The sequence below is a fragment of the Scyliorhinus torazame genome, chromosome 29, assembly GCF_047496885.1.
Source record: "Scyliorhinus torazame isolate Kashiwa2021f chromosome 29, sScyTor2.1, whole genome shotgun sequence".
NCBI lineage: Eukaryota > Metazoa > Chordata > Chondrichthyes > Carcharhiniformes > Scyliorhinidae > Scyliorhinus > Scyliorhinus torazame.
The window spans coordinates 15839934-15857279 of record NC_092735.1 but is presented as its reverse complement, the minus strand read 5'-3'; the positions used below and the strand labels follow the sequence as shown (position 1 = coordinate 15857279).

Genomic DNA, 17346 nt, shown 5'->3' with positions numbered 1-17346 from the left:
AAGGTGATGGGACTGATAAGATGTTGTAAAGGGAGGAGGGGTGGGCCTCTGCACCCAGACCTTGGAGGATTGTTTGTTTGCTTTCTGTGTTTGACGTTATTGTTTTGAGAACTTATGTTAAGAGTATGGGCAAGGGATTCCAGCAGGTGGTAGGATACTAGGGGCTGGGGTGGGAGCTGCTAGGCTAGCTGGGAGAGCTGGTTCACGGGAGCAAAGTGGGGGAAGAGCTGAAGAGAGACGGAGGGGGTGGAGGGGTCTGCTGACAATTAGGGGACTTTTAGGAGGTTGGAGATGGAGACCAGATGGTGGTAGCTGCCGAGGGGCGGGACAGGAGAGGTGTGGGGCATGGGCTAAGGGCTGGCCTAGGAAAGGTCATGGCTGATCAACAGGGGAGGGAGGTGCAAGAGCCCCCCCAACCAGACTGGTTACGTGGAATGTTCGTGGACTGAATGGGCCGGTCAGAAGGGCCCGTGTGTTCGCACACTTGAGACAGCTAAAAGCGGACGTGGCCATGTTAGAGGAGACACACTTGGAGCTGGGAGACCAGGTTAGACTGAAGAAGGGATGGGTCGGACAGGTATTCCATTCGGAAATGGACTTTAAAACAAGGGGGGGTGGCATTTGAGGTGGGGAAGATAGAGGCAGATCCGGGAGACAGATTTATTATGGTTAGTGGGAAACTAGAGGGAATGGCAATGGTGTTGGTAAATATATATGCCCCCAACTGGGATGATGTTGCGTTTGTCAGGAAGGTGCTGGGAAAGATCCCGGACCTTGACTCGCACCGGTTTGGTTATGCGGGGAGACTTCAACACGGTCCTGGATCCGAGAATGGACCGGTCGAGTTCTAGGTCAGGGAAAGTATCAGCAATGGTGAAAGAACTGCGGGGATTTATGGAACGCATGGGAGGGGTTGAGCCGTGGAGATTTGGGAGGCTAAAGAGCAAGCAATATTCATTCTACTCCCATATGCACAAGGTATACACCAGGATAGATTTTTTTTTGTACTGGATAAAACACTGTTAGCGGGTTGGAGGACATGGAGCACTCAGTAATTGTGGTGTCAGACCATGCGCCACACTGTATAGACCTACGGGTAAGCATGGGAAAGTCCCAGGGTCCGCAGTGGAGATTAGATGCAGGGCTGTTAGCGGACGCCGAGATCTGTGAGCGAGTGAGGGAGGCCATTCGGGGGTATATAAAGAACAATGGCACGGGAGAGACCGAGGCTGGGGTAGTGTGGGAGGCATTGAACGCGGTTATTAGAGGGGAATGTATTTCGATTCAGGCTGTAGCCACGTAAAATGGCTGCGTTCCGATTAATCTGGCCAAAACCCAGTTTAAAATGGCTAACCCGGAAGACTGCGGGGAAAAGCAGCTAAGAAGACACAAGCAGGCAGCTGCAGACAGTATTGCATATTCGGCTCTGGGAAGTTAGCCCAGATCGATACTCAGGGCTATCAACAGCCCATCAACCTTTGAGGGGATCAATTCAGGGGTTCGCCCGGAGATGGCAGCCGTTCATCGATTTCTTCAAGGAAAATTGAACGTCAGCAGTAAGTGGGGGGGGGGGGGGGGAATAGGAGGCATGGCAATGTTAGAAAAGGACAGGGAACTTAGTATACGGGTAATTAGGGATAGGGTGGGGGTAGTAGGGGACGTTGTTTACTGATTTTTGTTTTTTTAGGTGTTTTGCGTGTCAGCCAGCGCGGTTGTTTAAGAAATGTTAATGTGTTAAACTGTGAAAATTACAAATGCTTCAATAAAATATTTTCTAAAAAAAAAGAATTGATTGCCCTATGCACTCCAGTCAAATGGCATTATTCTGGATGCAGGCAATCATGAATATGTGCTTACATTTTACCCTGGTTTCACTTACATAAACAAAGAAGTCACGTGGTGCACTGCTGATTAATCCATGGAGGGCAACGGACTTTGGAATATGCTCTAGAGTAAAGGAGGTGGGTCTGATTCGGGCAGCAAGCTGGATGACGACAAATCCTTGAGAGCCTTTAAATGCCCAGCAGTTCCCTGGATGTACATCAGGCTGTAGGAGAGAACAGGGCAAAGATAATTAGTAAAGTGTTGCCACTTCCAGCAGTTTATCCACTGAAGGTTAGTTTTATTTTTGTCTCCGGAAGATACTTTGATTTCCGCTAAAGCTAAGGAAGGGGCAATCAGAGAGCTAGATGGATTTGCTGATGTCTCTCTCTATGACAAACAATTAGTACTAAAATAGTACCTGTACTCTTAAACGGCAGTCACTGTTATGCAGGTAATGCTGCAATTCAGACTGTAAATGAGCGCTGACTTCAATCAGTGCTGAGCTGTAAACCACAGCTGATAGCAGTTGGGGACAATACCTATGCAGCTGGGCATAGAAGAGGGGGAAAAAAATCAGGTAGGATTTTGGCTCATCATTACCTGAGACATTGCTGGATTGTGTGCGTGTCCAGTGACGTTCACTCTAATTTTTCAAGACAGACAAAGGGGCAACAGCAAGAATATGTACCTGAATGACAGCTCTCGGAGACTGAGAATGGTACCACAGTGGGACTCCAAACAGGCTAAGTAGAGCGGTCTTGGTCTCAAATGTCTCTGAGCAGCGGGTGCTAATTACACTGGCACCTAAAAAAAACAAAAATACAAAGTACAGAAATGCAAGGGTGCAAAGCTCACCAAGAATTCCTCAAGAAACATTGACAGAGTTTGTGCACTAGCAGAACTCTGATACAGGAACTACAGAAGGTATTCAATGGCAGCTGGATGCAAAGAAAGAATTTACAGATAGCGACTTACCATATTCTCGGTAGTAGCTGCAGTTAGGGTTATTTGGGAAACATCACAGGCTAAAATTGAAAGCTAATTTGTACACAGCAAAAGTTCCAAAGTGGTTAATTACATGATCACAGAGCCCTGATAAAGTCTTTAAGGATGATGTAAAGTGTTTGTCTTGAACGAATGACCAATGTTTCAGATGGAGTTGGTTGATGAAACAATGTTGGCCAAGAAACTGAATGAACTTCCTCCCCTTTTAGGATTGCTACATGATCTTTATTAAGATCGTAAGAACATAACAAATAGGAGCAGGATTAGGCCATTCAGCTCCTCGAGCCTGCTTCACCATTCAATAAGATAATGGCTGATCTGATTGTGGCCATAACTCCACTCTCCTGCCTGACCCCACAACCCTCGACTCCATGATAGGTCAAAAATTTGTCTGACACAACCTGGAATGTATTCAGTGACTTAGCCTCCACTGCTCTCTGGGGAAGGGAATTCCAGAGATTAATGATTCTCTCCCCCACACCTTCCTGGGAGAAGAATCAGCAGGCGAGCCTTCATTTGCGATGAGAAGCCAGTGAGGCCTCTTTAAGTGGACCAATTAACGTTGAATTCCGTTGCCGGCCTAGCTGGCCCGGGCGCTGGGAAGGTCGCGGCAATTCCCTCTCGCTACCACACTTAGAAATTTTTTCCGAGAATCGCGCCCTATGTCTTTGTTGAGAATTATGAAGTATCTCCTTCAATGTCGGCCACATTTGCAAGGTTATGGGGAAAGGGCAGAGATTGGCACTCATTTCAGCCCTCAGTGCCATATGATTCTGTATTCCATTTACTCAGGTGCTTTACCCTTTGTGATTGTATGGAAAGCATACCCTAAATGTAGTGCTCCTTCTATCCTTTTTTGAGAACATAGAACATAAGAATTTACAGTGCAGAAGGAGGCCATTCGGGCCCATCGAGTCTGCACCGGCTCTTGGAGAGAGCACCCTACCCAAGGTCAACACCTCCACCCTATCCCCATAACCCAGTAACCCCACCCAACACCAAGGGCAATTTTGGACACGGAGGGCAATTTAGCATGGCCAATCCACCTAACCCGCACATCTTTAGACTGTGGGAGGAAACCGGAGCACCCGGAGGAAACCCACGCACACACAGGGAGGATGTGCAGACTCCGCACGCGAAGGCAAGGTAGTTGACTGCTGCCCATCACTGAGTATTTCCTGGGATGATTTATCACTTTCCATTTTATTCTACAGAATTAAAGGTAGGCCTCCAACTATTGGATTAAGTTTGATCCAGTATTGTCTGAGCCAGCTCTTTCTGGCTCATTCGAGCGGGATCGTTCAATGGCTTGGATTTCTAAGTATGTCTCTCATCTGTACCTACTCCTTTCCTGTCCTTGTGATATAAATACATGGGAGATGGTAGTGCCACTCAGCTCATTTCCCCAGCCTGCTAAATCCAGATATAACAGTTTTATGGAACAGCTCAAGGTCTAACGTCAGTTAATATGTTCCAAGAGAACCTACAAATGCACTTCTATTAAAGGTTACTCCGCTGCAGACCGACTGTAGGTCTGTGAAACAGTCTAACAACACTGCACATAGAATGGTTCTGGATTCCTCTATCCAACTTGAAACAACTTGTGTTCTCTCAAATCCTGATGCTCAGACAGTCCCTTCTCTTCTTCCCCCACCCCCGCCTGTTTACAGCTTGCAGGAATGAGAGCGGGGGCGGACAATTGAGAAGGAGTCCCAAAACAGCTTTAACACTGGTGGAATTTCCAGCTCAATTGTACCCACCTATGATGGCATGGAAGGTCAGGAACTCCATTACCATATACTTAGCAGGCCATCCTGCTGTATCGCACCCCCTCATAGGTATTTCCCCCAACCTCCTCCAGCGTGACGTCACATGGGTTTTTAAAAACGGGAACCTGGTAAACAATCCCCGCCAAGGGCACACAGGTATGGCCAAGGGCACACAAGGGGAAGAGGGCAATGCCTGGGAGGTACTCGGGCACCGTCTCCGACACTGACACGGGTTGTGCCACAGTAAGTACCCAGCCACTGCCGGGTGGTAATGCTAGGTGGGAGCAGCATGCGTGTCTGTGTGTTGCCGTGGGAGGGAAAGGGTTTTCTCTGAGCATGGGAGGGGAAGTCTCTTGGGTTTTTAGTTTTGTTAGATGGGGCGCTCTTTAAAAAAGGCACCTCCATCTCTTGAACGCTGAAGTTGCTGCTGGGTTGGACTTTGCCACGGTAACATTGTGGGACCTGCATCCAGGACTCTTTTTTAAACTAAGTTTCAAAGTGGCAGTGTAGCCAGTGGGCAGCAGACAACTTTTCCCGCTTGAATTACACCCAGCAACGTTCCACTGTATGCAGGCCCTGGATAGCATCAATCCAAGAACTCTGCCGTTGAGGGTGGCTTTGAACTAACTTCGAACCAATTCCTGCTGTTTTTTTTAAAAAATAATATTTTATTGAAAATTTTTGGTCAACCAACACAGTACATTGTGCATCCTTTACACAACATTGTAACAATACAGATAATAATGACCTTTTTTAAATTTAAACAAAAACAACAACAAATAAATAAATATTAAATAACAAAAAATAAAAACTAGCCCTAATTGGCAACTGCCTTGTCTCAGGCCACCCCCCCCCCCCCCCCCCCCCCCCCAATCCCTCCCCCCCCATCCCTCCCCCCCCCAAGTCCTGGGCCGCTGCTGCTGCCTTCTTTGTTCTCCCCTATCTATCTTTCCGCAAGATATTCGACGAACGGTTGCCACCGCCTAGTAAACCCTTGAGCCGACCCCCTTAGGACGAACTTAATCCGCTCTAACTTTATGAACCCCGCCATATCATTTATCCAGGTCTCCACCCCCGGGGGCTTGGCTTCTTTCCACATTAGCAATATTCTGCGCCGGGCTACTAGGGACGCAAAGGCCAAAACATCGGCCTCTTTCGCCTCCTGCACTCCCGGCTCTTGTGCAACCCCAAATATAGCCAACCCCCAGCTTGGTTCGACCCGGACTCCTACTACTTTCGAAAGCACCTTTGTCACCCCCATCCAAAACCCCTGTAGTGCCGGGCATGACCAAAACATATGGGTATGATTCGCTGGGCTTCTCGAGCACCTCGCACACCTATCCTCCACCCCAAAAAATTTACTGAGCCGTGTTCCAGTCATATGTGCCCTGTGTAATACCTTAAACTGAATCAGGCTTAGCCTGGCGCACGAGGACGACGAGTTTACCCTGTTTAGGGCATCTGCCCACATCCCCTCCTCAATCTCCTCCCCTAGCTCTTCTTCCCATTTCCCTTTTAGTTCGTCCATCATAGTCTCCCCTTCGTCTCTCATTTCCCTATATATATCCGACACCTTACCGTCCCCCACCCATTTCTTTGAGATGACTCTGTCCTGCACCTCTTGTGTCGGGAGCTGCGGGAATTCCCTCACCTGCTGCCTCGCAAAAGCCCTCAATTGCATGTACCTGAATGCATTCCCTTGGGGCAACCCATATTTCTCGGTCAGCGCTCCCAGACTCGCAAACTTCCCATCCACAAATAGATCTTTCAATTGCGTTATACCTGCTCTTTGCCACATTCCATATCCCCCATCCATTCCCCCCGGGGCAAACCTATGGTTGTTTCTTATCGGGGACCCCCCCAGTGCTCCGGTCTTTCCCCTATGTCGTCTCCACTGTCCCCAAATCTTCAGTGTAGCTACCACCACCGGACTCGTGGTATAGTTCCTTGGTGAGAACGGCAATGGGGCTGTCACCATAGCCTGCAGGCTGGTCCCCCTACAGGACGCCCTCTCTAATCTCTTCCACGCCGCTCCTTCCTCCTCTCCCATCCACTTACTCACCATTGAAATATTAGCGGCCCAATATTACTCACTTAGGCTCGGTAGTGCCAGCCCCCCCCTATCCCTACTACGCTGTAAGAATCCCTTCCTCACTCTCGGAGTCTTCCCGGCCCAAACAAAACCCATGATACTCTTTTCTATCCTTTTGAAAAAAGCCTTCGTGATCACCACCGGGAGACACTGAAACACAAAAAGGAATCTCGGGAGGACCACCATCTTAACCGCCTGCACCCTCCCTGCCATTGACAATGCTACCATATGCCATCTCTTGAAATCTTCCTCCATCTGTTCCACCAACCGCGTCAAATTTAGCCTGTGCAATGTGCCCCAATTCTTAGCTATCTGGATCCCCAGGTAACGAAAGTCTCTTGTTACCTTCCTCAACGGTAGGTCTTCTATTTCTCTACTCTGCTCCCCTGGATGCACCACAAACAGCTCACTCTTTCCCATGTTCAATTTATACCCTGAAAAATCCCTAAACTCCCCAAGTATCCGCATTATTTCTGGCATCCCCTCCGCTGGATCCGCCACATATAGTAGCAGATCATCCGCATATAAAGATACCCGGTGTTCTTCTCCTCACCTAAGTATTCCCCTCCATCCCTTGGAACCTCTCAGCGCTATCGCCAGGGGCTCAATCGCCAGTGCAAACAGTAATGGGGACAGAGGACATCCCTGCCTTGTCCCTCTATGGAGCCGAAAATATGCCGATCCCCGTCCATTCGTGACCACACTCGCCACTGGGGCCCTATACAACAGCTGCACCCATCTAACATACCCCTCTCCGAACCCAAATCTCCTCAACACCTCCCACAGATAATCCCACTCCACTCTATCAAATGCTTTCTCGGCATCCATCGCCACTACTATCTCCGTTTCACCCTCTGGTGGGGCCATCATCATTACCCCTAACAACCTCCGTATGTTCGTGTTCAGCTGTCTCCCCTTCACAAACCCAGTTTGGTCCTCATGAACCACCCCCGGGACACATTCCTCTATTCTCATTGCCATTACCTTGGCCAAGACCTTGGCATCTACATTGAGGAGGGAGATTGGTCTGTAGGACCCGCATTGTAGCGGATCCTTTTCCTTCTTTAAAAGAAGCGATATCGTTGCTTCTGACATAGTCGGGGGCAGTTGTCCCCTTTCCTTTGCCTCGTTGAAGGTCCTCGTCAGTAGCGGGGCGAGCAAGTCCAAATATTTTCTGTAAAATTCAACTGGGAATCCGTCCGGTCCCGGGGCCTTTCCCGTCTGCATGTTCCTAATTCCTTTCACCACTTCTTCTACCGTGATCTGTGCTCCCAATCCCATCCTTTCCTGCTCTTCCACCTTGGGAATTTCCAGCCGATCCAAAAACTCCATCATTCTCTCCCTCCCATCCGGGGGTTGAGCTTCATACAATTTTTAATAAAATGTCTTAAACACTTCATTCACTCTCTCCGCTCCCCGCTCCGTCTCTCCATCTTCGTCTCTCACCCCCCCTATTTCCCTCGCTGCTCCCCTTTTCCTCAATTGGTGTGCCAGCAATCTGCTTGCCTTCTCTCCATATTCAAACTGTACACCCTGCGCCTTCCCCCATTGTGCCTCTGCAGTGCCTGTGGTCAGCAAGTCAAATTCCACATGCAGCCTTTGCCTTTCCCTATACAGTCCCTCCTCCGGTGCTTCCGCATACTGTCTGTCCACCCTCAAAAGTTCTTGCAACAACCGCTCCCGTTCCTTACTCTCCTGCTTCCCTTTATGTGTCCTTATTGATATCAGCTCCCCCCTAACCACCGCCTTCAACGCCTCCCAGACCACTCCCACCTGAACCTCCCCATTGTCATTGAGTTCCAAGTACTTTTCAATGCATCCCCTCACCCTTAAGCACACCCCCTCATCCGCCATTAGTCCCATATCCATTCTCCAGGATGGACGCCCTCTTGTTTCCTCCCCTATCTCCAAGTCTACCCAGTGTGGGGCATGATCCGAAATGGCTATAGCCGTATATTCCGTTCCCCTCACCCTCGGGATCAATGCCCTACCCAACACAAAAAAGTCTATGCGTGAATAGACTTTATGGACATAGGAGAAAAACGAGAACTCCTTACTCCTAGGTCTACTGAATCTCCACGGGTCCACCCCTCCCATCTGCTCCATAAAATCCTTAAGCACCTTGGCTGCTGCCGGCCTCCTACCAGTCCTGGACTTCGACCTATCCAGCCTTGGTTCCAACACCGTGTTAAAGTTTCCCCCCATTATCAGCTTTCCGGTCTCTAGGTCTGGGATGCGTCCTAGCATTCGCCTCATAAAATTGGCATCGTCCCAATTCGGGGCATACACGTTTACCAACACCACCATCTCTCCCTGTAATTTGCCACTCACCATCACGTATCTGCCCCCGTTATCCGCCACTATAGTCTTTGCCTCGAACATTACCCGCTTCCCCACTAATATAGCCACCCCCCTGTTTTTCGCATCCAGCCCCGAATGGAACACCTGCCCTACCCATCCTTTGCGCAACCTAACCTGATCTATCAGTTTCAGGTGCGTTTCCTGTAACATGACCACATCTGCTTTAAGTTTCTTAAGGTGTGCGAGTACTCGTGCCCTCTTTATCGGCCCGTTAAGCCCCCTCACGTTCCACGTGATCAGCCGAGTTGGGGGGCTTCCCACCCCCCCCCCTTGCCGATTAGCCATCATCTTTTTCCAGCTTCTCGCCCAGTTCCCACACGGCTGTATTTCTCCCAGACGGTGCCCCCCCGCCCATCCTTTCCCGCACCCACAGCCCCCTTTCCCCAGCAGCAGCAACCCAGTAATTCCCCCCTCCCCCCCCCCCCCCCCCGCTAGACCCCCCGCTAGCGTAATTACTCCCCCCATGTTGCTCCCAGAAGTCAGCAAACTCTGGCTGACCTCGGCTTCCCCCCGTGATCACGGCTCGCCCCGTGCGGCGCCCCCTCCTTCCTGCTTCTCTATTCCCGCCATAATTATCATAGCGCGGGAACCAAGCCCGCGCCTCTCCCTCGGCCCCGCCTCCCATGGCCAACGCCCCATCTCCTCTCCCTCCCCACCTCCCCCCATCACCACCTGTGGGAGAAAGAAAAGTTACCATACCGCAGGATTAATCATACAATCCCTCTTCGCCCCCGCCCCCCCCACTCGTCCCACCACTTTGTCCAAACGTTCATTTTCGTAGTCCAATCATTCCAATTTTTCTTCTACAATAAAAGTCCACGCTTCATCCGCCGTCTCAAAGTAGTGGTGCCTCCCTTGATATGTGACCCACAGTCTTGCCGGTTGCAGCATTCCAAACTTTATCTTTTTTTTGTGAAGTACCGCTTTGGCCCGATTAAAGCTCGCCCTCCTTCTCGCCACCTCCGCACTCCAATCTTGATAGACGCGGATCACCGCGTTCTCCCATTTACTACACCGAGTTTTCTTCGCCCATCTAAGGACCATTTCTCTATCCTTAAAACGGAGAAATCTCACCACTATGGCTCTGGGAGCTTCTCCTGCTCTCGATCCTCGCACCATAACTCGGTATGCTCCCTCCACCTCCAACGGACCCGTCGGGGCCTCCACTCCCATTAACGAGTGCAGCATCGTGCTCACATATGCCCCGACGTCCGCCCCCTCCACACCTTCAGGAAGGCCAAGAATCCTCAAGTTGTTCCTCCTTGCGTTATTTTCCAGTGCCTCCAACCTCTCCACAGATCGTTTCTGGTGTGCCTCCTGTATCTCCGACTTCACCACCAGGCCCTGTATGTCGTTTTCATTCTCTGCTGCTTTCGCCTTCACGACCCGAAGCTCCTGCTCCTGGGTCTTTTGTTCCTCTTTCAGCCCTTCAATCGCCTGTAATATCGGGGCCAACAACTCTTTCTTCATTTCCTTTTTTATCTCCTCCACGCAGCGTTTCAAAAACTCTTGTTGTTCAGGGCCCCATATGAAACTGCCACCTTCCGACGCCATCTTGGTTTCTGCTTGCCTTCCTTGCCGTTGTTCCAAAGGATCCGCTGCAATCCGGCCACTTTCCTCTCCTTTTTCCATCCGTGTCCAGGGGGAACACCCTTCTGGTTTACCGCACGGTGTTTTCAGCCGTTAAAATTGCCGTTGGGGCTCCTATCAAGAGCCCAAAAGTCCGTTTCACAGGGAGCTGCCGAAACGTGCGACTCAGCTGGTCATCGCCGCACCCGGAAGTCCCAATTCCTGCTGTTTTAATCAGCATCTGCACTTGCTCCTCCAGTCATGCTGCTAGTTCCCTTTCCAAGATTAAATATGAATCTCTTGAAGTGAATGGCATTATGCACTGATGTGGCAAATTCAGTGACATCCAGTAAAATACAAGAGGAACAAGCATCATAATAGACTTGCCATACAAGACATATTACAATATTGTGGTGCATACTAAGTTTGTGACTGACAGAGTACCAAAGTGTGTGAAAGATTAAAGCAGCAATGAAGTGCAATATGCTATCCAATGAGCTGTAGTAATTCCTGGGCAATGGTCTAAAGCATCAAGGGATGATTCTGCCAGTTAGTGAAAATGAGATTCGCGGGTGAACCTCAGTCATAGGGCGGCTGAGCACTGCTGCCTCATGGTGCCGAGGACCAGATTTCAAACCCTGGTGTCACTGCCCGTGTGGAGTTTGCACATTCTCCCAGTGTCTGCATGGGTCTCACCCACAATCCAAATATGTGCAGGGTAGGTGGATTGGCCACACTAAATTGCCCCTTATTTGGAAAAAAAAAATATTGGGTACTTTAAATTTAGAAAAAGCGAACCTATTTGCTCATTTTTCTGATCCTGCTGAGGATGTCTATTCGCTGAAAGCACTCAGATTGAACAAATGCTCTGACATTATGACATAACTGGGCAACCTGCCTCCTTAAATATGAATCAATAAGCTGCGCTAGTCTGGAACTGGTGGAAACATCATTAGGCAGCGAGTCACATTCCGAGAATGTTTCCTTGGAAAATGGAAGATTTGCCATCCATGAATTTGAGTTGCTTTGCAATTTGTAAGAGAGGTTCCTAAATTTTGATCAAGCATAAACATATTGCTGGCTGAGGCAAGACCATGTGTACAGCCAGTGCAGGCACTGATTAAAACACCAGGAGTGACTTCCGGGTGCGACTATGCAGAGCTAGGTCGCATATTCTTCAGCTCCCGCTTGGAACGGACTTTTGGGCTCTTTTACAGGGCCCCCACGGCATTTGTTTGACATTTCCCGGTGTAGGAAGACGACTGCAGCATTCACCTGACAGTGTCCCCCAGGAATGTTGTGTCTTTTGGATACCAGACCCGGCAGAAACAGTAAAAGATTTGGCTTTAACTGCAGGATAAGCAGAGCCTCTTCCAGCATGCAGGCTGGGGAAGGGCAAGCTTAAAGCTGCAATCTGGCTCGACTCTTATCAAAGGTGAATTCTAGCAGCAGAGGGAACAACTGTGAAAAGATCTACCAAGGCCATTGAAGAAGCAGGGACGAGGCTTCTGGTGGCGGCCATGGAGGAGTAGGTCACGCATTCGGCAGCTCCCGCCTGGAACCGACTCTCAGACCTTTTTCAGGAGTTTCCATAGACTTTTTGGGGCAGACTGGTGAAGCAAACACTGCCAACTTCTATGAAACGGACCAGAAGTGTAACGGCCAAAGGAGCGGCACTGGAGCAACGGGAGAAGCGAGGGAAAGAAAACAAAATGGCGGCAGCCAGGGACAAAGGGGAGCTGCAGGAGTTCATCAAGCGCTGCTTCGAGGAGCAGCGCGAGGAGATGCGCAAAGAGATGTTGGCGCCTATGCTTTCGGCAATTGAAGGACTCGGGATCACGCAGAAGGCCCACGAAGCTAAGATCCAGGAGGTACAGAAAAGAGTCAGTCAGAACGAGGACGAGCTCGTGGGCCTGGCGGTGAGTGGAGCAGAACGAGACGCTACACAAGAGGTGGGCGGGAAGACGCGAAGACCTGGAGAACAGGTCGAGGAGAAAGAATCTGCGAATCCTGGGTCTCCCTGAGGGAGTGGAGGGGGCTGATGCCGGGGCATACGCGAGCACGATGCTCGAGGCGATGATGGGCACGAAGGCACCTTCGAGGCCACTGGAGTTGGACGGGGTACATCGGGTGCTGGCGAAGAAACCCCAGGCAAATGAGCCGCCAAGGGCGATGGTGGTGAGGTTCCACTGGTTCACGGACAGAGAGTGGGTCCTGAGATGGGCCAAGAAGGAGCGGAGCAGTAAGTGGGACAATGCAGAGATCCGAATATACCCGGACTGGAGCACGGAGGTTGCAAAGCGGAGAGCGGGTTTCAACCGGGCCAAAGCGGCGTTGTACCGGAAAGAAGTGAAATTCGGAATGCTGCAGCCAGCGCGACTGTGGGTCACATACAAGGGCCAACACTATTACTTCGAAACGCCTGAAGAGTCGTGGACCTTTGTACAAGCCGAAAAGTTGGACTCTAACTGAGGGTTTGAGAGGGTGGGGGGGATGTTTTGGGGTTTGATGTGTGATGGTTGTTGTATATAGGGAGTCAATCACGCGCAGGAAATGTTACATGGGCTGGGGGAGAGAGACAAGGTCGCGACAGGAGCTGCGCCAGAGGGGGCGGAGTGGGCTTTGGAAGGCGCGGGGTTTTTTCCCGCGCGCGGGAAGAAAGGCGGGAAGGGGAACGAAGGAATGCATATGGATTGGGAGACTCCCACGCGGGGAGGTCAATGGGACGGCGGGGGAAGCCGGGGTCAGCAGGCGTCAGCTGACTTACGGGAGTGACATGGGGGGAGCAAAAAAGCTAGACAGGGATCTGGCCGAAAGGGAATGGGACGCAGAAGAGGTGGGGGACTGGACGGTGAGGGAGGCGTGGACACGGGACTGGCCCAGAAAAGGAGATGGCTAGTCGGCGGGGTGTTGGGGGGGGGGGGGGGGGGGGGGGTGAGAGAGCCCCTCCAATCCGGCTGATAACGTGGAATGTGAGGGGCCTGAATGGGCCGGTGAAGATGGCTCGAGTGTTTGCGCATTTAAAGGGACTGAAGGCGGACGTGGCCATGCACCAAGAGACACATCTGAAGGTGGCGGACCAGATCAGGTTAAGAAACGTATACGCCCCAAACTGGGATGATGCAGGATTCATGAAGCGCATGTTGGGGCGCATTCCGGACCTGGAGATAGGAGGCCTGATAATGGGAGGGGACTTCAATACAGTGTTGGATCCAGCACTGGACCGCTCCAAATCAAGGACTGGAAAGAGGCCGGCGGCGGCCAAGGTACTTAGGGGGTTTATGGATCAGATGGGGGGAGTGAACCCATGGCGGTTTGCAAGGCCACAGGCCAGGGAATTTTCTTTCTTCTCCCATGTACACAAAGCCTACTCCCGGATAGATTTCTTTGGTCTGGGTAGGGCGCTCATCCAGAGGGTGGAGGAGACGGAGTATTCGGCTATAGCCGTTTCGGACCATGCCCCGCACTGGGTGGAACTGGAGCTGGGAGAGGAGAGGGACCAACGCCCGTTGTGGCAGCTGGATGTGGGACTGCTAGCGGACGAGGTGGTGTGTGGGAAGGTGAGGGGGTGTATCGAAAGGTACTTGGAGGCCAACGACAACGGGGAGGTGCGGGTGGGGGTGGTATGGGAGGCGTTGAAGGCGGTGATCAGGGGAGAGCTAATTTCCATTAGGGCTCATAGGGAGAAGACAGAGGGTATGGAAAGGGAGAGGTTAGTGGGGGAGATTTTGAGAGTGGACAGGAGATACGCAGAGGCCCCGGAGGAAAGATTACTTGGGGAAAGACGACGGCTCCAGACGGAGTTTGACCTGTTGACCACAGGGAAGGCGGAGGCACAGTGGAGGAAAGCGCAGGGGGCGACCTACGAGTATGGGGAAAAGGCTAGTCGGATGCTGGCACACCAGCTCCGTAAGGAGATGGTAGCGAGGGAAATAGGGGGAGTCAAAGATGGAAGGGGAGCCACGGTTCGGAGTGCGACGAAAATAAACAAGGTATTCAAGGCCTTTTATGAAGAGCTATACAGATCCCAGCCCCCAGCGGGGGTAAGAGGGGATGAGACGATTCCTAGATCAGCTGAGATTCCCGAGGGTGGAGGAACAAGGGGTGGCTGGTTTGGGGGCACCAATTGGGTTGGAGGAGCTGTGCAAGGGTTTGGGGAGCATGCAGGCGGGGAAGGCCCCGGGAACGGACGGATTCCCGGTGGAGTTCTACAGGAAGTACGCAGACCTGTTGGCCCCGCTACTGGTGAGGACCTTTAATGAGGCAAGAGAGGAGGGGACCCTTCCCCCGACAATGTCGGAAGCGACAATTTCTTTAATCCTAAAGCAGGACAAGGACCCACTGCAATGTGGATCGTACAGGCCAATCTCGCTCCTCAATGTGGATGCAAAGTTGCTGGCAAAAGTGCTGACCACGAGAATCGAGGAGTGTGTCCCGGGGGTAATCCACGAGGACCAGACGGGATTTGTAAAGGACAGGCAACTAAACACTAATGTGCGGCGGCTCTTAAACGTGATAATGATGCCATCGGAGGAGGGAGAGGCGGAGATAGTGGCAGCTATGGACGCAGAGAAGGCCTTTGACCGAGTAGAGTGGGAGTACCTCTGGGAGGTGCTGCGTAGGTTTGGGTTCGGGGTAGGGTTTATCAATTGGGTTAAGCTCCTTTACAGAGCCCCGAAGGCGAGTGTAGTGACGAACCGGCGGAGGTCGGAGTACTTTCAACTGTACCGAGGGACGAGGCAGGGGTGCCCCCTGTCCCCCCTGTTGTTCGCATTGGCGATCGCACCATTGGCCATGTCATTGAGGGAGTCTAATAAATGGAGGGGGGTGGTCCGAGGGGGAGAAGAGCATCGGGTGTCGCTATATACGGATGACCTGTTGCTGTACGTGGCGGACCCAATGGAGGGGATGGTGGAGGTCATGCAGACTCTAAGGGAGTTTTCGGGCTATAAGCTCAATGTAGGGAAGAGTGAGCTCTTTGTATTACAGGCGGGGGACCAAGAAAGAGAGATAGGGGACCTACCGCTGAGGAGGGCGGAGGGGAGCTTTCGGTATCTGGGGATCCAGATAGCCAGGAGTTGGGGGACCCTACATAAACTGAATCTGACGAGGTTGGTGGAGCAAATGGAGGAGGATTTCAAAAGATGGGACATGTTACCGCTCTCGCTGGCAGGTAGAGTGCAGTCGGTCAAAATGGTGGTCCTTCTGAGGTTTCTGTTTGTGTTTCAGTGCCTTCCCAGCGTGATCACTAAGGCCTTTTTTAAGAGAGTAGGCAGGAGTATTATGGGGTTTGTGTGGGCGAATAAGACCCCGAGAGTAAGGAGGGGGTTCCTGGAACACAGTAGATCCGAGGAGGGTTGGCACTGCCAAACCTGGGGAGCTACTACTGGGCAGCAAATGTGGCGATGATCTGCAAGTGGGTTATGGAGGGAGAGGGGGCGGCATGGAAGAGGATGGAGATGGCGTCCTGTAAAGGAACGAGCCTGGGGGCGTTGGTGACGGCACCGCTGCCGCTCTCGCCGACAAAGTATACCACGAGCCCGGTGGTGGCGGCAACGCTAAGGATCTGGGGCCAGTGGAGACGGCACCGGGGTGCAATGGGAGCATCGGTGTGGTCCCCGATCAGGGGTAACCACCGGTTTGTCCTGGGGAAGATGGACGGGGGGTTCCAGAGCTGGCATCGGGCGGGGATTGGAAGAATGGGGGACCTGTTCATCGACGGGACGTTTGCGAGCCTAGGGGCACTGGAGGAGAAGTTCGAGTTACCCGCAGGAAATGCCTTTAGATATATGCAGGTGAGGGCTTTTGTGAGGCGACAGGTGAAGGAATTCCCGTTGCTCCCGGCACAAGAAGTTCAAGATAGGGTGGTCTCGGGTGTATGGGTCGGGGAGGGCAAGGTGTCGGAAATACACCAGGAGTTGAAAAAAGAGGGGGAAGTTCGCCTTGAGAGGGTCTGCGCAGGGGATCTACAGGCGGTGGCAACCGTTCCTAGACTATCTCGCGGAGCGTTAGAGGAAGGTCGGTCAGCAGCAGCAGCAACCTGGGGGGGGGGGGGGGGGGGGGGGGGAGAAAGGGGGGACTGCCTGGGAGGGTGGATGAGCAAGAGATAACATGAAGGGTTGGGGAAACTGGCACGTACGGGTGAGGGCCAGTGTACAAAGCTGTGTAAATATATCATTTTGCCATGTATATATCTTGCTCTGCGTGATTTCTTGGGTTTTTTTTGGTTACGAGGGGTTATTGTTTGTAAGGGAGAAAAATTGTGTTAAAAACTTTAATAAATATATATTTTTTTAAAACACCAGGAGTTGGTTCGAAGTTAGTTCAAAGCCACCATTACATTTTGAACCAGGTACATTTACCACATCAGCGCCGATGACTTCTAACATTCAACATAGCAGTCACCTGTTGTGTAACTTTATTGCAGATGTACAATAGTAATCAAAGAATATGTTAATCTGACTTGAAGATCGAGGCCCCCCTCTTTATATCTCTCAATATGAATTCATAGAATTTACAGTGCAGAAGGAGGCCATTCGGCCCATCGAGTCTGCACCGGCTCTTGGAGAGAGCACCCTACCCAAGCCCACACCTCCACCCTATCCCCATAACCCAGTAACCCCACCCAACACTAAGGGCAATTTTGAATACGAAGGGCAATTTAGCATGGCCAATCTCCTTACAAAGAGCACCATACTCAAGCCTACGTACCTATCCTGTCCCCGT

The 17346-nt window shown here is 51.4% G+C and overlaps 1 protein-coding gene across 3 annotated transcripts in view; it reads right to left on the bottom strand.

The window, feature by feature from the left end:
- The window catches only part of sun2 (Sad1 and UNC84 domain containing 2), a 136064-nt gene that overhangs the window by 14726 nt on the left and 103992 nt on the right, over positions 1 to 17346 (bottom strand). For all 3 annotated transcript variants that reach the window (XM_072492109.1, XM_072492108.1, XM_072492110.1), the window contains 2 exons: positions 2513 to 2628; positions 1880 to 2047 (listed from right to left, as the gene is read on the bottom strand). In XM_072492109.1, coding sequence (XP_072348210.1) covers positions 1880 to 2047; positions 2513 to 2628 — 284 coding nt within the window. The remainder of the gene's footprint in view (positions 1 to 1879; positions 2048 to 2512; positions 2629 to 17346) is intronic.